This window comes from Pan paniscus, chromosome 2 (genome assembly GCF_029289425.2).
Source record: "Pan paniscus chromosome 2, NHGRI_mPanPan1-v2.0_pri, whole genome shotgun sequence".
Lineage (NCBI taxonomy): Eukaryota > Metazoa > Chordata > Mammalia > Primates > Hominidae > Pan > Pan paniscus.
The window spans coordinates 11,255,546-11,273,516 of record NC_085926.1 but is presented as its reverse complement, the minus strand read 5'-3'; the positions used below and the strand labels follow the sequence as shown (position 1 = coordinate 11,273,516).

Here is a 17,971-nt window from a genome sequence, read left to right as displayed (position 1 = left end):
GAAAGACAGGCAAAAAGGGAGGGGAGTCTGAAATGAGGGAGCAAGGGAGGAAATGGAGGAGATGTGTGTCAGGAGATAGCAACAAAGTCGAATCTATAGAACTCTGATGACTACCTGGACTTGGAAGATGGAAAGGAGGGCTAGTACCAGAGGAAGAGTCTGAGATGACTCTCAGGGTTCTGTTTTGGATGACTAAATGAAAGGAGGGGAATTGGCAAGATTCAAGAATGGAGAAAGAACGGCAGGTTCAAAGGGAAGATGAGGAGCTTAGTTTTAGACTTGTTTGAGTTTGAGGATAGCACTCAGGAGAGATTCGGGCTATGATACAGAACAGGGGTCATGAGCATATAAACAAGTTTGAAGCTGCGGTTGAAAAGAATATAGTAGAGGGCAGAGTCTTGGCAAAAATTGGCATGTGAGGGACAAAGGGGAAGAAAGGAGCCCACAATGGAAATTGAGGGACAAATGGCCAGAGAGATAACACAAAGTAGGACTGGGTTTTCCTAAGTGAGGGGCAAGGTCAGCAATGTCAGATGTGCCAAGAAAGATAAGAAGGAAAAGTGGTCAGGTATTCTGGCAATGTCGAGGTCTGATGACTTTGGGGAGTGGTGGGACGAGAGCAGGATTTTAGCGATGACTTAGGGAAGTACAGGAAGCAACTCTAGATAACTCTTCCAAGAAAGGTGGCTGGGTAAAAGAGGTGTGACAGGGTGCAGCACAGGTTAATTGGAGGGTTTTTGTTTTTTCCAAAATGAGAGTAAACGGAGAATATTTAAATGAGAAGGGTTGATGAAACAGAAAAGAAAATGAACAAATGATGGAACCCAGTCCTTGAGGCAAAGGAGGCGATGGGATCTCAAACACAAATAGAGGACTTAGTCTTAAAACACCATTTCTTTCACAGAATTAGAATAAAAGGCAAAAGGATAGGGTCAGCTAAAGATCAGTTGGTAAAGGATAGAAGAGGAAGCTGAGATGCCTTAATTAATGGCTGCAACTTAGTGGAGCAAAAGTCAAGGTAGGAGGTTGAGGAGAGGAATGAATACGAGGAAGACATAAAGGGAAATGGACAAGAGAGCTGCCTGAGGATATGGGGAGGGCTGAGCCACGCTGAGGGCCTATTTGGTGGCACACTAGTGTAATAGTGTCAAAAGCACAATGTGTCTATAATGGAGCTGGCAGGGCTTTAGGTTACCACAAGAAAAGTGCAGTCTTGCTCTGCATGGTTAGAGTCCTCAAGGAAAGAGGATTTCCTTTCTGTACCACACACTCAAAGAGAGGCTGACAAACCAGAGCAAGTTCAAGGATGGTAACTGGGATGAAGGTGTGAGGAAATCCCAAAAGTGATCATTCTGAAGCCGGTCTGAGATGGAGTGAATAGGCTGTTCCTCAGTCTGCCAAGATCATGGTAATACCTACTGACTACCAATTAACAGGGCAGCACCTCCAGTATTTATTCTCCCTTGATTATACAATCAGGCCTTAATCGCACTGGAGAAGGGTGGGGAGATCAGGAGATAGAAAGAGGAGAGGAAGCGGTGGCTCACGCCTGTAATCTCAGCACTTTGGGAGGCCGAGGCAGGCGGATCACGAGGTCAGGAGATGGAGACCATCCTGGCTAGCACAGTGAAACCCCATCTCTACTAAAAAAAAAAAAAAAAAAAATTAGCCGGGCATGGTGGTGGGCACCTGTAGTCCCAGTTCCTGGGGAGGCTGAGGCAGGAGTATGGTGTGAACCCAGGAGGCAGAGCTTGCAGTGAGCCGAGATCGTGCCACTGCACTCCAGCCTGGGCAACAGAGTGAGACTCCATCTCAAAAAAAAAGAAAAAAAAAAAAAAGAGGAGAGGAAGACATTAGCGAACGTCATTTCCATGGGTAGAAGTGGACGACAGAGGCAAACTGACTTCCAAATAAAATCAGAGGTCAGGGTTAATCTATTAGAGACACTAGTCAAAGAATTTTGTTACTGCTCAATTCCACACAGCAAATTCATTTCTGCCCTCCCGCCATCAGGATCCTGATTGTTGTCCCCTTCCTCTGTTTCATCCTATCAGTTACCAAGTCCAGCAAATTCCACCTCCTTAATCTCTCAACTCCTGCCACCCCTCTCCATCTCCACTGTCACTGCCTTCATCCAGATCTTCATCCTGTCACCTGGATCACTGCAACTATACCCAACGGGTCCCCTGCTTGTCTTTTTCTGTCCAGTGTAATCACCACATTGCTGCCTGCGTAATTTAAAACAGATGAGAGGATGTCGCATCTGTTTTAAAATCTTCAGTGTCCTGCTCTCCACCCCCGCCCCCACATTTTAGAGTCCAAACTTCTGGGCCTGGCAATATTAATGACTACTGTTTATTGAGTATTTATCATCTACCAGTGCCAAGTGAGTAACATATCACCTCGTACAGTTTTTATTTCCCCTTCTTAGAGATGAGGAAACTGAAGCTTAGAAAGAAGTGACTTGCCCAGGGTCACAAAACTAGTTCAGTGGCAATGGGAATATTGGTACGCAGCTATCTTGGATCCCAAAGTCTATGTGCACGTAACATGCTATTGTCCACAGGGCCCTTCGCGATGTGGCTAGTGCTTACCTTTCCAGTCACCTCTCATCCTACACCTCCACACTGCCGCCACTCCAGTGAACCACAAGCAGGCCATGCATTCTCACCTCTAGCCCTTTGCTCATCTCACTTCGAACCACTCTTCACCTGTCAAATCTCGTTCATCCTTCAGGTCTTGGCTAAAGCAGCACCTCCTCACTGAAACCTTCTCTGATGAGTCAGCCTGACTTATGCGTACCCTAAGTCCTCCTCTACCAAACCTCCGCAATAGCTTCATGCCATACCGTTGCTATCTCCTTGACTTAAAAAAAAAGTAAATTCTTTGAGGACAGGGATGTGTATCTTACTCATTTTTGTATTCCCAGCTTGCAGCGCAGTGCCAGACACACAGCTGAAGCTCAATAAATGTTTATTCTCTATAATGAGATGCTGGCTGGGAACGAAAAAGGGAACCTGTGGTTAAGTAATGGAAAGTCCAGTACTCAGCTCTTAAAGGATTTCAAAATCATGTCACATGAGGGCAGGAAGGAGTTGGCCAAGATAAATGGAAGAGGAAGGGGAGATGTTCGAAGCAGCAGAAGCAAAGGGCTATAGGTGACACACACCTGCAAGCAGCTTAACAAGACTGGAGCAGCGTTGGGGGATGGGAAAGCAGTTTAGCAACATGAGCCATTCCAAGACTGGACTTTTCTTTATTCAAGTGTTAGGTCACTTCCTCAGGGAAGCCACCCCTGACTAGCTAGCTTTTATGCTTCCCCCCAATTACTGTCCATCCCATGACCCTGTACGTTTCAGAATCGGAAACACCTACCAACCCTTACTGACAATGCCGCCACCGCCACCACCACCACTATTATTAGAAGGTGCCATGAAACAGGGTTCTTTTTCTTCTTATTTTACTGATAGATCACCAGTGCCCACAATAATGCCAGGCACATAACAGGCAAATATTTGTTTTATTCATTCATCCAACAAATATTTATTGAGCATATATAATATGCTAGGCATTGCTCTATATGCTGGGGATATAACAAAACATGACAAAATTTGCTGTCACTGTTAAGTTTACTATGAGCAAATACATTAAATATGCTTAGCCTAGAGAAGAAAAGGTGAGAAGAGGAAGACAAACTAGCAGCTTTCAATGATGTATAGGGCAATTAAATGCAGGGGTGATTCCAAGAGCCTGAAGGAAGAACAGTGAGCTAAGATTACCGAGTAGCTGCTTTCAACTCAACCTAAGAGTCAGAACTGGGGGAGGACCAAACAGGACCAACCAGAAGTACAAAGCTTTCTGTCACTGAAGAAATCTGGCCAGTGGGCAGAGGTGTCAGAGAAAAAAATCTAAGTAGTCAATGAAAAAGGGAGTCTGGGATCCAGAGGTCCCAAACTGACAGCCACAGATATGACTGGTTACAGTTGAACAGGGTTTTGTAAAAACTGAGTTGCCAATGTTTTTAAAAACCATAATTACTTGCCAATTTTTAAAAAATGGCATCAGTCGCCAGTGCTTAAAAATCAGGAAACTGCACGCACGTGCACACACACACGGTTTGGCTTGTACTTCTCCAACATCATGTACGTTAGTACTGTACTTATAAAATTCATTTCGGTAAAATTAGAAGTTTGACTCTATTTCTGACAAATGTTCCAACACCTATATTTACCTTACCGGATTGATTCTTATTGTGCATTAGTTTCTAACCCTGTAACCAAGGAATCGAGAATCTTCTTTCTCAGAAAGTAAACTTATTTAACCTCCTCACTTAACAAATGGCGGATTATCATTCCCATTTTGCAGATGGAAAAGCAGCTTAGATGGGGAAGGAACGTCCCAGAGACAGCAAATCCAGACACAGCCAGGCTGGGAATCCAAATGTCCCATCTCCCGTGTTCCAACACAGAAGATTCTGAGCACTGCCTACCAAGAGGACAGGAGGGGCTGACTTAGGAAATCAGCACGAGCTTCCAAGTCAGAAGACCCCGGACTGAACCAGTCTGAGGGGACGCGGCTACAGACGAAGGGCGATAGCCGGAATCAGTGAGTCCCTGGAGGAGGAAGGACCACCCAGAAGCTGGCAGAGGAGGATCCTGAGACTTGCTGTGACCCTCGCCCTCCCTGGCGAGCTCGCCCCTTGACTCCAGGCCTCCAAAACCGGCCCAGCAAGACCCCACTACACCCTCGCCCGCCGCGGCTCACTTACCGCCGCTCAACTTCCGGCAACCACAGCTCTCTCTGAGGCGCGCGCCCCGATGACGCAACGCGGTCCTGCCCGCGCCCTGGGAAGCGGCGCGCGTGCGCAAAGGAGCAGAGGCAAGCCGGGGAAATGCGCCCCTAGCACCGAGCTAAGTGGGAGGAACTTGAGTCGTGGGGAGGGCGGGGCATCAGGGGGCGGTGACGCCCCCGGGGGAAGCGATGGAGAGCATCTCCCTTACCAGATGTCGGAATGTCTGCATTCCCTTCAGGCTTTTAAGAAAGTGCCCACGTTCTCTCTTTTGATTTCAGAGGATGACAGGAATGATCACCATGGCCATTCTCCAGGAGAGGCGGCATCAAACGCAGCACAGGGGCCATCAGGGTGGCAGGTGTGGAGAGCCAGGAGATGAGAATTTTAGTAGGAAAAGGCCAGTGAACGTCGACAGTGACCAACCTGCCTTTTCTAAACCAGCCATCATTCTCACAGCTCCTCACTGTCAGTGAGATAAAGTTATTCCCTCTCAATACTTGGTTAGATACTCTGCGCGTGCAAAGCACTGGACAGGTGTTGAAGATACAGCAGTGATTATGACAAGTTTCTCTGTCTGGCCTGTAAGGCCTTTCACAAATTAACTCTGATATACCACTCTAGACTCATAACAACAAGAGCGATGACTGCTATTAATTGACTAGCCACCGCGTTTTCAGGGTTTTACATCTCTAATCCTCACAAGAGTCCTGAAACATATCCCCAAGTTATATATGAAAGAACAGAATCTAAGAAAAGTTAGGTGGCTTGCTGAAAGTTAAAGGGCTTTTGGGCCAGGAACGTAATCTGAAGTTTGTTTGATTCTGGCAAATAAGAAAACAAATCCAGACTAATAAGGATACTTATTAGAAAGGATTACTGCAAGAAGTGAGAGGGGTGGGAGAGAAGGAACTGTGCAATAGCAGAGGGAGACTATTGCAATAGTGAGATCACTCTAACCAAAAAATCCGCAGATGTTTCAATGGTTAGGGAAAAAGAGGGTTCCCCCACCCCCCACCCTCCCCAAAGGCAGGTAAACAAGGCTAGAAACAACCGAATATGGGAAGTGGGATGAAGAGGTGGCTTGATCAGATAGTAGATTAGAGAATGTTTTATCTTGAGGCCAACCTATTCTCAGTAGGGGTTGTGTGTGTCAGTCTCTGAGCCCAAGCTAAGCCATCATATCCCCAGTGACCTGCACGTATACATCCAGATGGCCTGCAGCAACTGAAGATCCGCAGAAGTGAAAATAGCCTTAACTGATGACATTCCACCATCGTGATTTGTTTCTGCCCCACCCTAACTGATCAATGTACTTTGTAATCTCCCCCACCCTTAAGAAGTTTCTTTGTAATTCTCACCACCCTTGAGAATGTACTTTGTGAGATCCACCCCCTACCCCCAAAACATTGCTTTTAACTCCACCGCCTATCCCAAAACCTATAAGAATCAATGATAATCCCACCACCCTTTGCTGACTCTCTTTTCGGACTCAGCCCACCTGCACCCAGGTGAAATAAACAGCCTTGTTGCTCACACAAAGCCTGTTTGGTAGTCTCTTCACACGGACACGTGAGACAGTATGCTAGTTCAAGCTGACAGTAGGTTAAAGTAAGGAGCCTGGGGAAAGGAAAGAAGCTTAACCCAAGTTTGGTTAATAAGCATTTTTTCCAACTGGTCAATGGAGACAAGCAGCTCTGTAATCATTTATGAGGCAAAGAATGGGAATTCAGAAGGACTGTGTTTGACCTTGCCACAGTAAACAAGGGAGGCAACCATGAGTCATTTAAGTGACATGAGAATGGGTATTTCTTTGTAGTGAACATTTTCTGAAGCACAAAAAGGTTAAGAAAGATTTCTCTTTTTTCTTTCTTTCTTTCTTTCTTTCTTTCTTTCTTTCTTTCTTATTTTTTTTGAGACAGGGTCTCCCTCTGTTACCCAGGATGGAGTACAGTGGAGTGATCATAGCTCACTGCAGACTCAACCTCCTGAGCTCAAGGGATCCTCCCACCTCAGCCTCCTGAGTAGCTGGGACTACAGGTGCATGCCATCATGCCGGGCTAATTTTCTCATTTTTTGTAGAGACTGGGTCTTGCTATGTTGCCAGGGCTGGTCTTGAACTCCTGGACTCAAGTGATCCTCCCACCTTCACCTCCCAAAGTGCTGGGAATACAAGTGTGAGCCACCTTGCCCAGCAAGGATTTCTTTTTCCTTTTTTTTTTTTTTTTTTTTTTGAGACGGAGTCTCGCTCTGTCACCCAGGCTGGAGTGCAGTGGCACAATCTTGGCTCACTGCAAGCTCCGCCTCCCAGGTCCATGACATTCTCCTGCCTCAGCCTCCCAAGTAGCTGGGACTACAGGTGCCCGCCACCTCGCCCGGCTAATTTTTTGTATTTTTAGTAGAGACAGGGTTTCACCGTGTTAGCCAGGATGGTCTCGATCTCCTGACCTCAGGATCCACCCGCCTCAGCCTCCCAAAGTGCTGAGATTACAGGTGTGAGCCACTGCGCCCAGCCTTTTTTTTTTTTTTTTAATTTATTTTTTTGAGATGGAGTTTCACTCTTGTTGCCCAAGCTGGAGTGCAATGGCACAATCTTGGCTCACTGCAACCTCCACCGCCAGGGTTCAAGCAATTCTCCTGCCTCAGCCTCCCAAGTAGCTGGGATTACAGGTGCACACCACCACACCTGGCTAATTTTTTGTATTTTTAGTAGAAACGGAGTTTTGCCATGTTAGCCCGCCTGATCTCAAACTCCTGACCTCAGGTGATCTGCTCACCTCAGCTTCCCAAAGCGCTGGGATTACGGGCGTGAGCCACTGCGCCCAGCCGAGAAGGATTTCTTAACCTTTACTGTCAGAGGCATTTGAACCAGAATGACTCCATCTTGAATAGGGGCTGAGTAAAGTAAGGCTGAGACCTATTGGGCTGCATTCCCAGGAGGTTGGGCATTCTTACTCACAGGATAAAACTGGAGATCGGGGTATGACAGAGGTCACAAAGACCTTGCTGATAAAGGTTGTGCTAAAGAAACGTGCCAAAACCCACCAAAACCAAAATGGTGACGAGAGTGACCTCTGGTCATCCTCATTGCTTATTATACGCTAATTATAATGCATTAGCATGCTAAAAGACACTCCCACCATTGCCATGACCGTTTACAGATGCCAAGGCAATGTCAGAAAGTTGCCTTATGCAGTCTGAAAAGGGGAGGAACCCTCAGTCCCAGGAATTGCCCACCCCTTTCCCAGAAAACTCATGAATAATCCACCCCTTGTTTAGCATATAATCAAGAAGTAACTATTAGCATAATCAATTGAGCAGCCCATGCCACCACACTCTGCCTATGGAGTAGCCATTCTTTTACTCCCTTTTTTTTTTTGAGACGGAGTCTCACTCTGTTGCCCAGGCTGGAATGCAATGGTGCGTCTCTGCTCACTGCAACCTCCGCCTCCTGGTTTCAAGCAATTCTCCTGCCTCAGCCTTCCTAGAAGATGGTGAGCAATTCTCCTGCCTCAGCCTCCCTAGAAGCTAGGATTACAAGAACACACCACCATGCCTGGCTAATTTTTGTATTTTTTTAAATACAAATGGGGTTTCTTTCTTTCTTTCTTTCTTTCTTTCTTTCTTTCTTTTTTTTTTCCAAGACAGAGTCTTGCTCTGTCACTGGGCTGGAGTGCAGTGGTGTGATCTCGGCTCACTGCAACCTCCGCCTTCTGGGTTCAAGCGATTCCCCTGCCTCAGCCTCCCGAGTAGCTGGGACTACAGGCACGAGCCACCAAGCCCAGTTACTTTTTTATATTTTAGTAGAGACAGGGTTTCACTATGTTGGCCAGGCTGATCTTGAACTCCTGACATCCAGTGGCCTGCCCGCCTCGGCCTCCCAAAGTGCTGGGGTTCCAGGCGTGAGCCACCACACCCAGCCTCCTTTGCTTTCTTAATAAACCTTCTTTCTCTTTATGGACTGTCCCAGAATTCTTTCTTGTGTGAGGTCCGAGAAGTTTCTCTTGGGGTCTGGATCAGGACCCCTTTTCTTTTGTTTTCTTTTCTTTTGTGTGTGTGTGTGTGTGTGTGTGTGTGAGAGAGAGAGAGAGAGAGAGAGAGAGAGAGACGGAGTCTCACTCTGTCACCCAGGCTGGAGTGCAGTAGCGCGATCTCGGCTTACTGCAACCTCCATCTCCCGGGTTCAAGGGATTCTCGTGCCTGAGCCTCCCAAGTAGCTGGGATTACAGGCATGCGCCACCACACCCAGCTAATTTTTGTATTTTTAGTAGAGACGGGTTTTCACTGTGTTGGCCAGGCTAGTTTCGAACTCCTGACCTCAAGTGATCTGCCCATCTCAGCCTCCCAAAATGCTGGGATTACAGATGTGAGCCACTGCACCCAGCCAGGACCCCTTTCCAGTAACATTACTGTTTTCCAAGAGCAAAAAGTCCAAGTAAAATTCAACACTGCCAACTCTTGACTATATCAGGTTCCTCTCCTGCCGTTGCCCTCTCAAACTGCATGCTTGAGTCACACTAAACTAATTCTGGTCAAGCACACACTGCTCTTTTATATCTCCATCCCTGCAATGCTCTCACACTTGCTGTGCTTGTGTAAGCCTTTCTCAGTCTTCACAACCCATTTGAAGTGTGGGTGAATCTTAGACAAAATGTTGATGGAAAAAAGGAGTACATATTAAATAATTCTACTGATAGAAAGTTCTAAAATCAGCAAAACTAATCTCTATAGTTGTTACCGGAAAGGGGTCCCGATCCAGACCCAAGAGAGGGTTCTTGGATCTCTCACAAGAAAGAATTCTGGGCAAGTCCGTAGAGTAAAATGAGAGCAAGTTTATTAAGAAAGAAAAGGAATAGGGCTGGGTGCAGTGGCTCACGCCTGTAATCCCAGCACTTTGAGAGGCCAAGACGGGCAGGCCACCTGAGATCAGGAGTTCAGGATCAGCCTGGCCAACATGGTGAGACCCCGTCTATACAAAAACATAAAAAATTAACCGGGCGTGGTGGCTTACACGTGTAGTCCCAGCTACTCGGGAGGCTGAGGCAGGAGAACTGCTTGAACCCAGGAGGCAGATGTTGCAGTGAGCCGAGATTGCACCACTGCACTTCAGCCTGGGTGACAGAACAAGACGCCGTCTCAAAAAAAAAAAGGAATAAAAAAGAATAACTACTACATAGGCAGAGCAACGTTATGGGCTGTTTGACTGAATATACCTATACTTTTTTTTTTTGAGACAGAGTCTTACTCTGTCACCCAGGCTGGAGTGCAGTGGTGTGATCTTGGCTCACTGCAACCTCTGCCTCCTGAGTTCAAGCGATTCTCATGCCTCAACCATCCTGGTACCTGGAATTACAGATGCACACCCCCACACCTGGTTAATTTTTGTATTTTTAGTACAGATGGGTTTTCTCCATGTTGCCCAGGCTGGTCTTGAACTCCTGGCCTCAAGTGATCTGCCTGCCTCCACCTCCCAAAATGCTGGGGTTACAGGTGTGAGCCACCCTGCCTGGCCAGTTATTTCTTGATTGTATGCTAAAAAAGCGTGGATATTTCGTGGAACTGAGGGTTCCTCCCCACTTTTTTTTTTTTTTTTTTGAGATGGAGTCTCGCTCCCGTCGCGCAGGCTGGAGTGCAGCGACGTGATCTCGGCTCACTGCAACCTCCACCTCTGGAGCTGAAGCGATCCTCCTTCCTCAGCCTTCCAAGTAGCTGGGATTACAGGCGTGCGCCCCTACACCCAGCTAATGTTTGTATTTTTAGTAGAGATAGGGTTTCGCCATGTTGGCCAGGCTGGTTTTGAACTCCTGACCTCAGGTGATCCACCTGCCTCAGCCTCTCAAAGTGCTAGGATTATAGGCATGAGCCACCATGCTCGGCCCCCTTTTTAGACTATATAGGGTAACTCCCCAAACTTGCTATGGCATTTGTAAACTGTCATGGCACTAGTGGGAGTTTTCTTTAGTATGCCAATGTATTATAATTAATGTATAATCAGCAGTGAGGATGACCAGAGGTCAGGTGGGTTTTTTTTAATTTATTTTAAAAATAATTGAGACAGGGTCTCTCTACATTGCCCAGGCTTTCTCAAACTCCTGGGCTTACGGGACCCTCCCACCTCTGCATCCCAAAGTACTGGGATTACATGCGTGAGCCACCATGCCCAGCCAAGAAGTCACTTTCATCACTCCTTGGTTTTGGCCAGCTTCTTTACTGCATCCTGTTTTATCAGCAGGGTCTGTGTAACCTCTATCTTGTGCCGACCTCCTACCTCATCCTGTGACCAACAGTGCCTGACCTCCTGGGAGTGCAGCCCAGTAGGTCTCAACCTTCCTTTACTCAGCCACTACTTGATATGGAGTTGCTCTGGTTCAAATGCCTCTGACACAGTGATAGAAGTCAGATCAGTAGATCAGTCGTTCCTAGGAGCAGAGTGGGGCATGGTCTACAAATGGGCATGAGGAGCTTTCTGGGGTGATAGAAATGTTCTACAGCTTAAGTGAGGTAGGGCTGACACAGGTATATACATTTATCAAAACTCATCAAGCTCTGCCTTTAACATTGGTGCATTTTATTGTATGTATTGTGTGTAACAAACTTGATTTTATTTTATTTTTTATTTATTTATTTATTTTGAGACAGAGTCTCACTCTGTCGGCCAGGCTGGAGTGTAGTGGCACAATCTCGGCTCACTGCAACCTCCATCTCCCAGGCTCAAGCAATTCTCCTGCCTCAGCCTCCCAAGTAGCCGGGATTACAGGCATGTGCCACTACACCCGGCTAATTTTTGTGTTTTTAGTAGAGATGGGGTTTCACCATGTTGGCCAGGCTGGTCTCAAACTCCTGACCTCAGGTAATCTGCCCCTCTTCGGCCTCCCAAAGTGCTGGGATTACAGGCATGAGCCACTGCACCTGGCTGATTTTAAAAACAAACAGTAGGGATGTCACCTCTTATATGAAGGCATGCCTTATACCCACCACCTCTAGGCTTTACTCTATTGAGCATATATGAGCCTAAGTTAAAGTTAGTTCTTTATAAGTTTGACTCCACTGCTGGGTTTTGTGATTTTATAATGAACACCTTTTAAAGCTTCTGCCCAACTCACAGTAATCCTTGCTTCTCTGGGAACTGCTGATTCTCCAGCTATGTTTGTACCACCTGTGCCACCCCAGCCTCCACCCCCTCCAGAGTTGACTGGAGTAAAGTGGACACAGGACGATTCTTTATCCTGAGTTTGGGACTTTTGAACTGATGTTCATAGAGTGGGAATAGGATTAGTTTATGTAGATCATTGGCAGTATCCTAGAGAGGGAGTTTCCTTGAATTCTTAGCTTGAGATTCCTATGGCTGACTTGTCTCAAGTCCTCCTCAAGGCAAAGTCATCCAAAGTATCACTAGATTCCACAAAGCATGCCATGCTATGTGGCTTGAACATTTGTCCCCTCCAAAACTCATGTTAAAATTTAATTGCCATTGTGATCATATTGGGAAGTGGGATCTTTAAGAGGTGTTTAGGTCATGGGTTTCCACTCTCATGAATGCACTAATGCTGTTATCATGGGAGTGAGTTCTTTATTACAGGAGTGGGATTGCTCCCTTTTGCTCTCTCTTGCCCTCTCTTTGCTCTTCCATTATGTCATGATGCATCAGGAAGGTCCTCACCAGATGCCAGCACGTTGATATTAGACTTACCAGCCTCCAGAACTGTGAGCCAATAAATTTCTATTCATTATAAATTACCCAGTCTGTGATATTCTGTTATAGGAGCACAAAACAGACTTAAGACACTCTAGTAACTATTCACAAAGTTGATTTCTGTCACTTGCAAACCTGAAGTAGCTCCACAGGGTTGAAATCATGTCTTTCTGTCTCAGGCCAGACATAAGAAGTGCTGGAAAAATATTTGTTAATTAACAGATAAGGTCTGGGAATCCAAAATAGATATGGGGACCAGAGCTAATGATTGCTCAGACGACAAATGAGGCTTCCTTGTTAGCAGGAAGATAGGGTGAGGCTAAGGAAGAAGACCTGCCTCTGCTGCCTGGAATGGGATAGGCAGACCACTGGGGCTCCAAGACCATGGAGCATTAAGAAAGATGCAGACCCAGGAGACTTAAAAAGGCAGAGAATGTTCTCAGACACAGCAGGGTCATGAGGCCCTGTGACACTTATTCAAGGCTACAGTGATGCAGGTCAATCCACCTTCATCATTTCTCTTGCATCTCAGTTGAGAAGAGTACATGCTCCCCACAATGAGAACTATATGTCACGTCAAGCTAGGCTTTGAAAGCCTGACAAATTGTGGAATGATAAATATTGGCAAATAAGATCTTTAAGAGCATGTTTCTATATTTTATTTTATTTTATATTTCATTTCATTTCATTTTAAGACAGAGTCTCTCTTTGTCACCCAGGCTGGAGTGCAGTGGCCCAATCTTGGCTCACTGCAGCCTCAACTTTCTGGGCTCAAGTGATCCTCCTGCCTCAGGCCCCCAAGTAGTTGGGACTGCAGGTGTGTGTCACAGCCCCTGGCTAATTTTTGTATTTTTAGTAGAGACAGGATTTCACCATGGTGTCCAGGCTTGCCTCGAACTCCTGGACTCCAGCCATCTGCCCGCGTCAGCCTCCCAATGTGCTGGGATTACAGGCATGAGCCACCATGCCTGGCCAACAGCATGTCTCTATGGCACTTAGGGTGCATAAATAGCCAGGAGCATCCCAGCATCTTTTTCATGCTGAGTTAAAACTATTAAATCCACCTCCTGGAAGTCCATGCAGTGCCCGTCTTCAAAAGAGGTCAGAGATTGTCCACAAGCCAAGTAGCCAAATGACCAATTTATTAAAGCCATTAGCCACTGATGGGCTGGTGCTTTCTTAGTGGGCTGGGGCTGACATTTCTGTATCATAGTCTGTTGTCTTTTATACATTCAAAAATTAATTTCCATCGTTCAGACAGGAGTACAAAGAGCAGATTGATAAAGTAGAAAGGAAGCACATTCCAGAATCAGAACTTGGAGCAGTTCCTCAATCTCTCTGGGCCTCAGTTTGCCTATTTGTAAAGATGGAAATCTCCCTCATGAGGTTGTTGTAAAGGCAACATTACATAATGGCAACAATACCATTAGATAACATTAGATAAAACACAAAGCCTGGCACATAATATGTGCTCAGCATGTTTTAAAAATGCATAGGAGTGCCCTCTGTATACCAGACACTATACAAGCACTAGAGACATTGTATACAATAATGCATAGACCTTGTTCCTTAGACGCTGGTAATTTATATTTATTGACCATTTCTTGTTCTTGTCAGACTCAAATCCAGGTCTCTTTGACCCAGAGGCAGAGCTCACAATCAGTTCTCTCCACTAGTTGCCCTGATTGTTCACGATAAATAATGGACACTTAGCCACTTGTCTGTGTGAAGTGCTCTTTTTGAGTGTTCTTTGGTCCTGAGGGACCCTGAGGAGCAACTCTCTCACAGGGAGGTCTTCTGAACGATGGTTTCTGACCTGGAAACAGACCAGCTGCAGCTTCTGAAACCGGGATTAAAGTCTCCTAAACTCCCCCCGTTTTGAACAAGAAGTTTGGGGGATGCAAAGCAGAGTGAGAATGAAGCTTTTTATAAAAAGTAAATCCTTTTGAAAAGACATTTACAAATGTGATGAGAAACCAAAGAGAAACCCCATATCAAACTCTGTTAACATTTGATGGTACATTTCAAAACATCTTCTTAGTCCAAGAGACTCAGAAAGGTAGAAATAAATAAATCACATAGAGTGTGCTTTTAAACATCATATTTTAGGTAGGTAAAAATATCTCACTTTAACAGATCATGCAAAGAGGAACACAAAATACAAAACATCAGCTTGTGCAGGCACTCCATGTGCTATACATATTATGGTTTAGCATCAAGTTTTAAAATATAAATCACAACCAGATTGCAACACAAACACCAAGTAAAACTACATGTTCCTATGTCTTTACTAGTTTTTGCTTAACAGGTATGGCTATGAAAGATTACAATGACTTTTTGACAAACACAACAGAACTCACAGATAAAAATGCACTTGGTTCCTTCAAAGCATCCCCTTCCGTAGGTGCACGGGAACTCCATGTCAGCTGTTCGTCTACTCAACATATTATTCTGAGCTGCCACCACTCTTGGGAATACTGTGTATGTGTATCTGTGCACACTTAAGAGGGCATATTGTTAAAATATTGTATTTATTTTTTTTGAGACAGAGTCTTGCTCTGTTGCCCAGGCTGGAGTGCAGCGGCATGATCTTGGCTCACGGCAACCTCCACCTCCCGGGTTCAAGCGATTCTCGTGCCTCAGCCTCCCAAGTAACTGGGACTACAGGCATGCCCCACCATGCCCAGATAATTTTTGTGTTTTTAGTAGAGACAAGGTTTCTCCATATTGGCCAGACTGGTCTTGAACTCCTGGCCTCAAATGATCTGCCCACCTCAGCCTCCCAACATGCTGGGATTATAGGCTTGAGCTACCATGCCTGGCCAAAAGGGCACATTTTTGCCTTTCGGAGAAAATATGCTACAATAAGCTGAAACCCCAGAGGATTTGTACTCTAACTTTCTCACATAACTAGCTATGTGACCTTGGGTACCTCTCTCACCTTGCTGAACCTCAATTTGCTCCTCTGCAAACTAGAGTTAGAAAATTACCCTCCTGTGGGGTGTTGTGGGGCTTAAATGAGATAAACCTAGTACAGCCCTCAAAAATATGGCATTCTGCCCCCATTCCTTCTTTTAATTTTTAACGTGCAACCACTCAAAAATATTTCATTTCTCTTTCTTTTGAGGATGCCTTTTGCCACCACTATTTTAATAACCAAAGGAAATTTGGGGTTAAAGACGATGGGTGTGCAAGCTGCATAATTTTCTATCCACTCTAAACATGTTTGAGTAAGAAATAATAAGGCAGAATTTCCAGGGTGGTTCAGACACTGGTTCTGGAGAAAGCTATAAAAGAGGCTCAGAAGAGAAGTTTTCTGAGAAGGGGTAGCCCCTGTGGAACAGCTGTCATGCCTCTCAAGGTGACCCCTGGAAGGGGACAGCAACTATTCGCATGGATAAAGTCTCTGCACAGTTATACAGCTCCATTCCAGGAGGGCTCAAGAGTCCTTTTCAATTCTCCAGTGGAACCCTAGCCACGTGTCTCTTCAGTTGTCAATCACTCGACTCGGAAAGCTTGAATTACAATGAGTCTGAGGCTCCCATAGTTCCTGAGGAGCAGGAGAGTTCCACCCAGGTCTGATTCTCTCTCTCTTTTATTTTTATTATTTTTTTCTTTTTGAACCCAGTTACAAGAAACAGGTCTGACTTTCTTGCAAAGATTCTGCTTCCTCCTCAAAGTTCAATCTCTCTGCTGATCACCGCCATCTGCTGTTCTTCTATGGTGCCTAAGAACTTTCCAAACTACCGAGCCCCTAAGACTGTGGTTTGGATTCCAGAAAGCCCAGGTGCCTGCCTGGCAACACACAGGCCTTCGTCCTCTATTTCCTTGTTGGACATCATAAGGATCATTTTGTTGCATCCCCTCAGAGCCTCCCTTAGGAGCGAATATGCAGAATTCTCTTGAATGTCTTCTTGAAGTTCTCATTGCACAAGGGGTAGATGAGGGGGTTCAGTGTGGAGTTGATGTAGCCCAGCCAGATGGTGAACATGTGCAAATGTTCATTGCAACAATTCTTGCAGAAGGCAATGACCATGAAGAAGATGAAATAAGGGATCCAGCAGAGGATGAAGGCTGCCATGATAAAACCCAACTGTTTGGCGGCCTTCCTTTCGCGGTTCATGTGCAACCCAGATACATACTGTCTTGAATGCGAGCGGAGCCTCTTCCAAGTAAACTTGATGTAATCCAGGCCTGTGTTAGACCCACTCCTCAATTTGCCTTTGCCTGGTGCTGTCTCTGTGGTGGTATCTGAGTCTGTTCGAGAGAAGGATTGGCTATCACCTAACATCTGATCCTCTGATATCTCGCTGGCCCCATGTGTGTTCAGGCCCTGCTCATCTGTCTTGAGCTGGCCATGGCTCTGGTTGACGGCTACATAGTCCCTGCTACTCCCCTCTGCCGCAGTCTGCATGTGCACAATATCAAGTGGAAAGCAGTGGAGTTTGTCTACTTCTCTATCATCCTCTTGGCTGAAGACAACTGGGGATTTCATCTCCTTGGGGGTTTGGGATGGTGACTTCAAGACAGATCCACCACCAGCATCTTTTGGCTTCCTTTTCAGAACCTCCCAGGGAGACTCCTTCCCTGGTTTCTTGGCATCCCCCTTGGGGTTCTCTGGCCTCAGCTTAATTTCTGAGAAGGAAGGGAGGGACCCATTGATGAGCTCGCGGTGCTGGCAGTGTTGTCGTACGGCCTTGTAGATCTTGGCATAGAACCAGAGCATGAGCAAGGTGGGCAGGTAGAAGTTGATGATGGCAGTCATGACCTTGAACCAGGTGACATCATAGAAGTCTGTCTCACACTTGTCCTCTCGGCGCACCGAGGTCTGCTGCATGAAGTGATTCCAGCCTAGAATGGGAATAACCCACAGAAAAGAGAGAAACCAGGCCCCCAAAATGGTGGCCGAGGCTCGGGTCTTGGTACGATACTTAAGGTACCTGAGGGGCTGCTGGACAGAGCGGTAGCGATCAATGCACAGGATGAAGACACTGAAAATGGACGCTGTGCTGGCCACATAGTCCATGGAAAGCCAAAAGAGGCAGAGAGGACGGCCCAGTGACCACTTGGACATGAGCAGGTAGAGGATGTTCATAGGCATGACGACGGCACCCACGATCAGGTCCGCCACCGAGAGGCTGACGATGTACAGGTTCCCCACAGTGTGGAGCTTCCGCTCACTCCGTACAGCATACAGCACCAGCAGGTTGAGCCCTACTGTGACCAAGCAGATAGTGCTCAGGACCACCACCAGGGGCATCAGCTGGGGGCTGGCCATAGTGGTCTTGTTGCCCTCACACATCTTGTCTTCTAAGAGGCAGGAGGAATTGGGGAGGCTCATTGGCGCAAGAGCAGCCGCCAGTTATGGCTCACTCCCTGGGAGAAAAGAGAGAAAAAGTAAGGTCAGAGACTTGGGTGATGAGTGGCCACTTAGTAGCATGATGTTCATCAGACTGGAGTTGTATGCTGTTGGGGGTGATAGACACTGC

At 46.3% G+C, this 17,971-nt stretch overlaps 2 protein-coding genes across 14 annotated transcripts in view; both read right to left on the bottom strand.

Annotated features, from left to right (window-relative positions):
• The window catches only part of ATG7 (autophagy related 7), a 280,261-nt gene extending 275,356 nt beyond the window's left edge, over positions 1-4,905 (bottom strand). For 3 of the 6 annotated variants that reach the window (XM_003826264.5, XM_055109495.2, XM_008951717.6), the window contains exon 1: positions 4,769-4,904. The gene's annotated coding sequence lies outside the window, so the exon portion shown is untranslated. Of the gene's footprint in view, positions 1-4,489 lie in introns of all 6 variants that reach the window. The other 3 variants (XM_055109494.2, XM_055109493.2, XM_055109490.2) reach the window with 3 other exon arrangements.
• Positions 4,906-13,607: 8,702 nt separating this feature from the next.
• Positions 13,608-17,971, bottom strand: part of HRH1 (histamine receptor H1) — a 125,284-nt gene continuing 120,920 nt past the window's right edge. For all 8 annotated transcript variants that reach the window (XM_034955795.3, XM_034955794.4, XM_063602176.1 and 5 more), the window contains one exon: positions 13,608-17,858. In XM_034955795.3, coding sequence (XP_034811686.1) covers positions 16,360-17,823 — 1,464 coding nt within the window. In that variant the 5' untranslated portion in view covers positions 17,824-17,858 and the 3' untranslated portion in view covers positions 13,608-16,359. The remainder of the gene's footprint in view (positions 17,859-17,971) is intronic.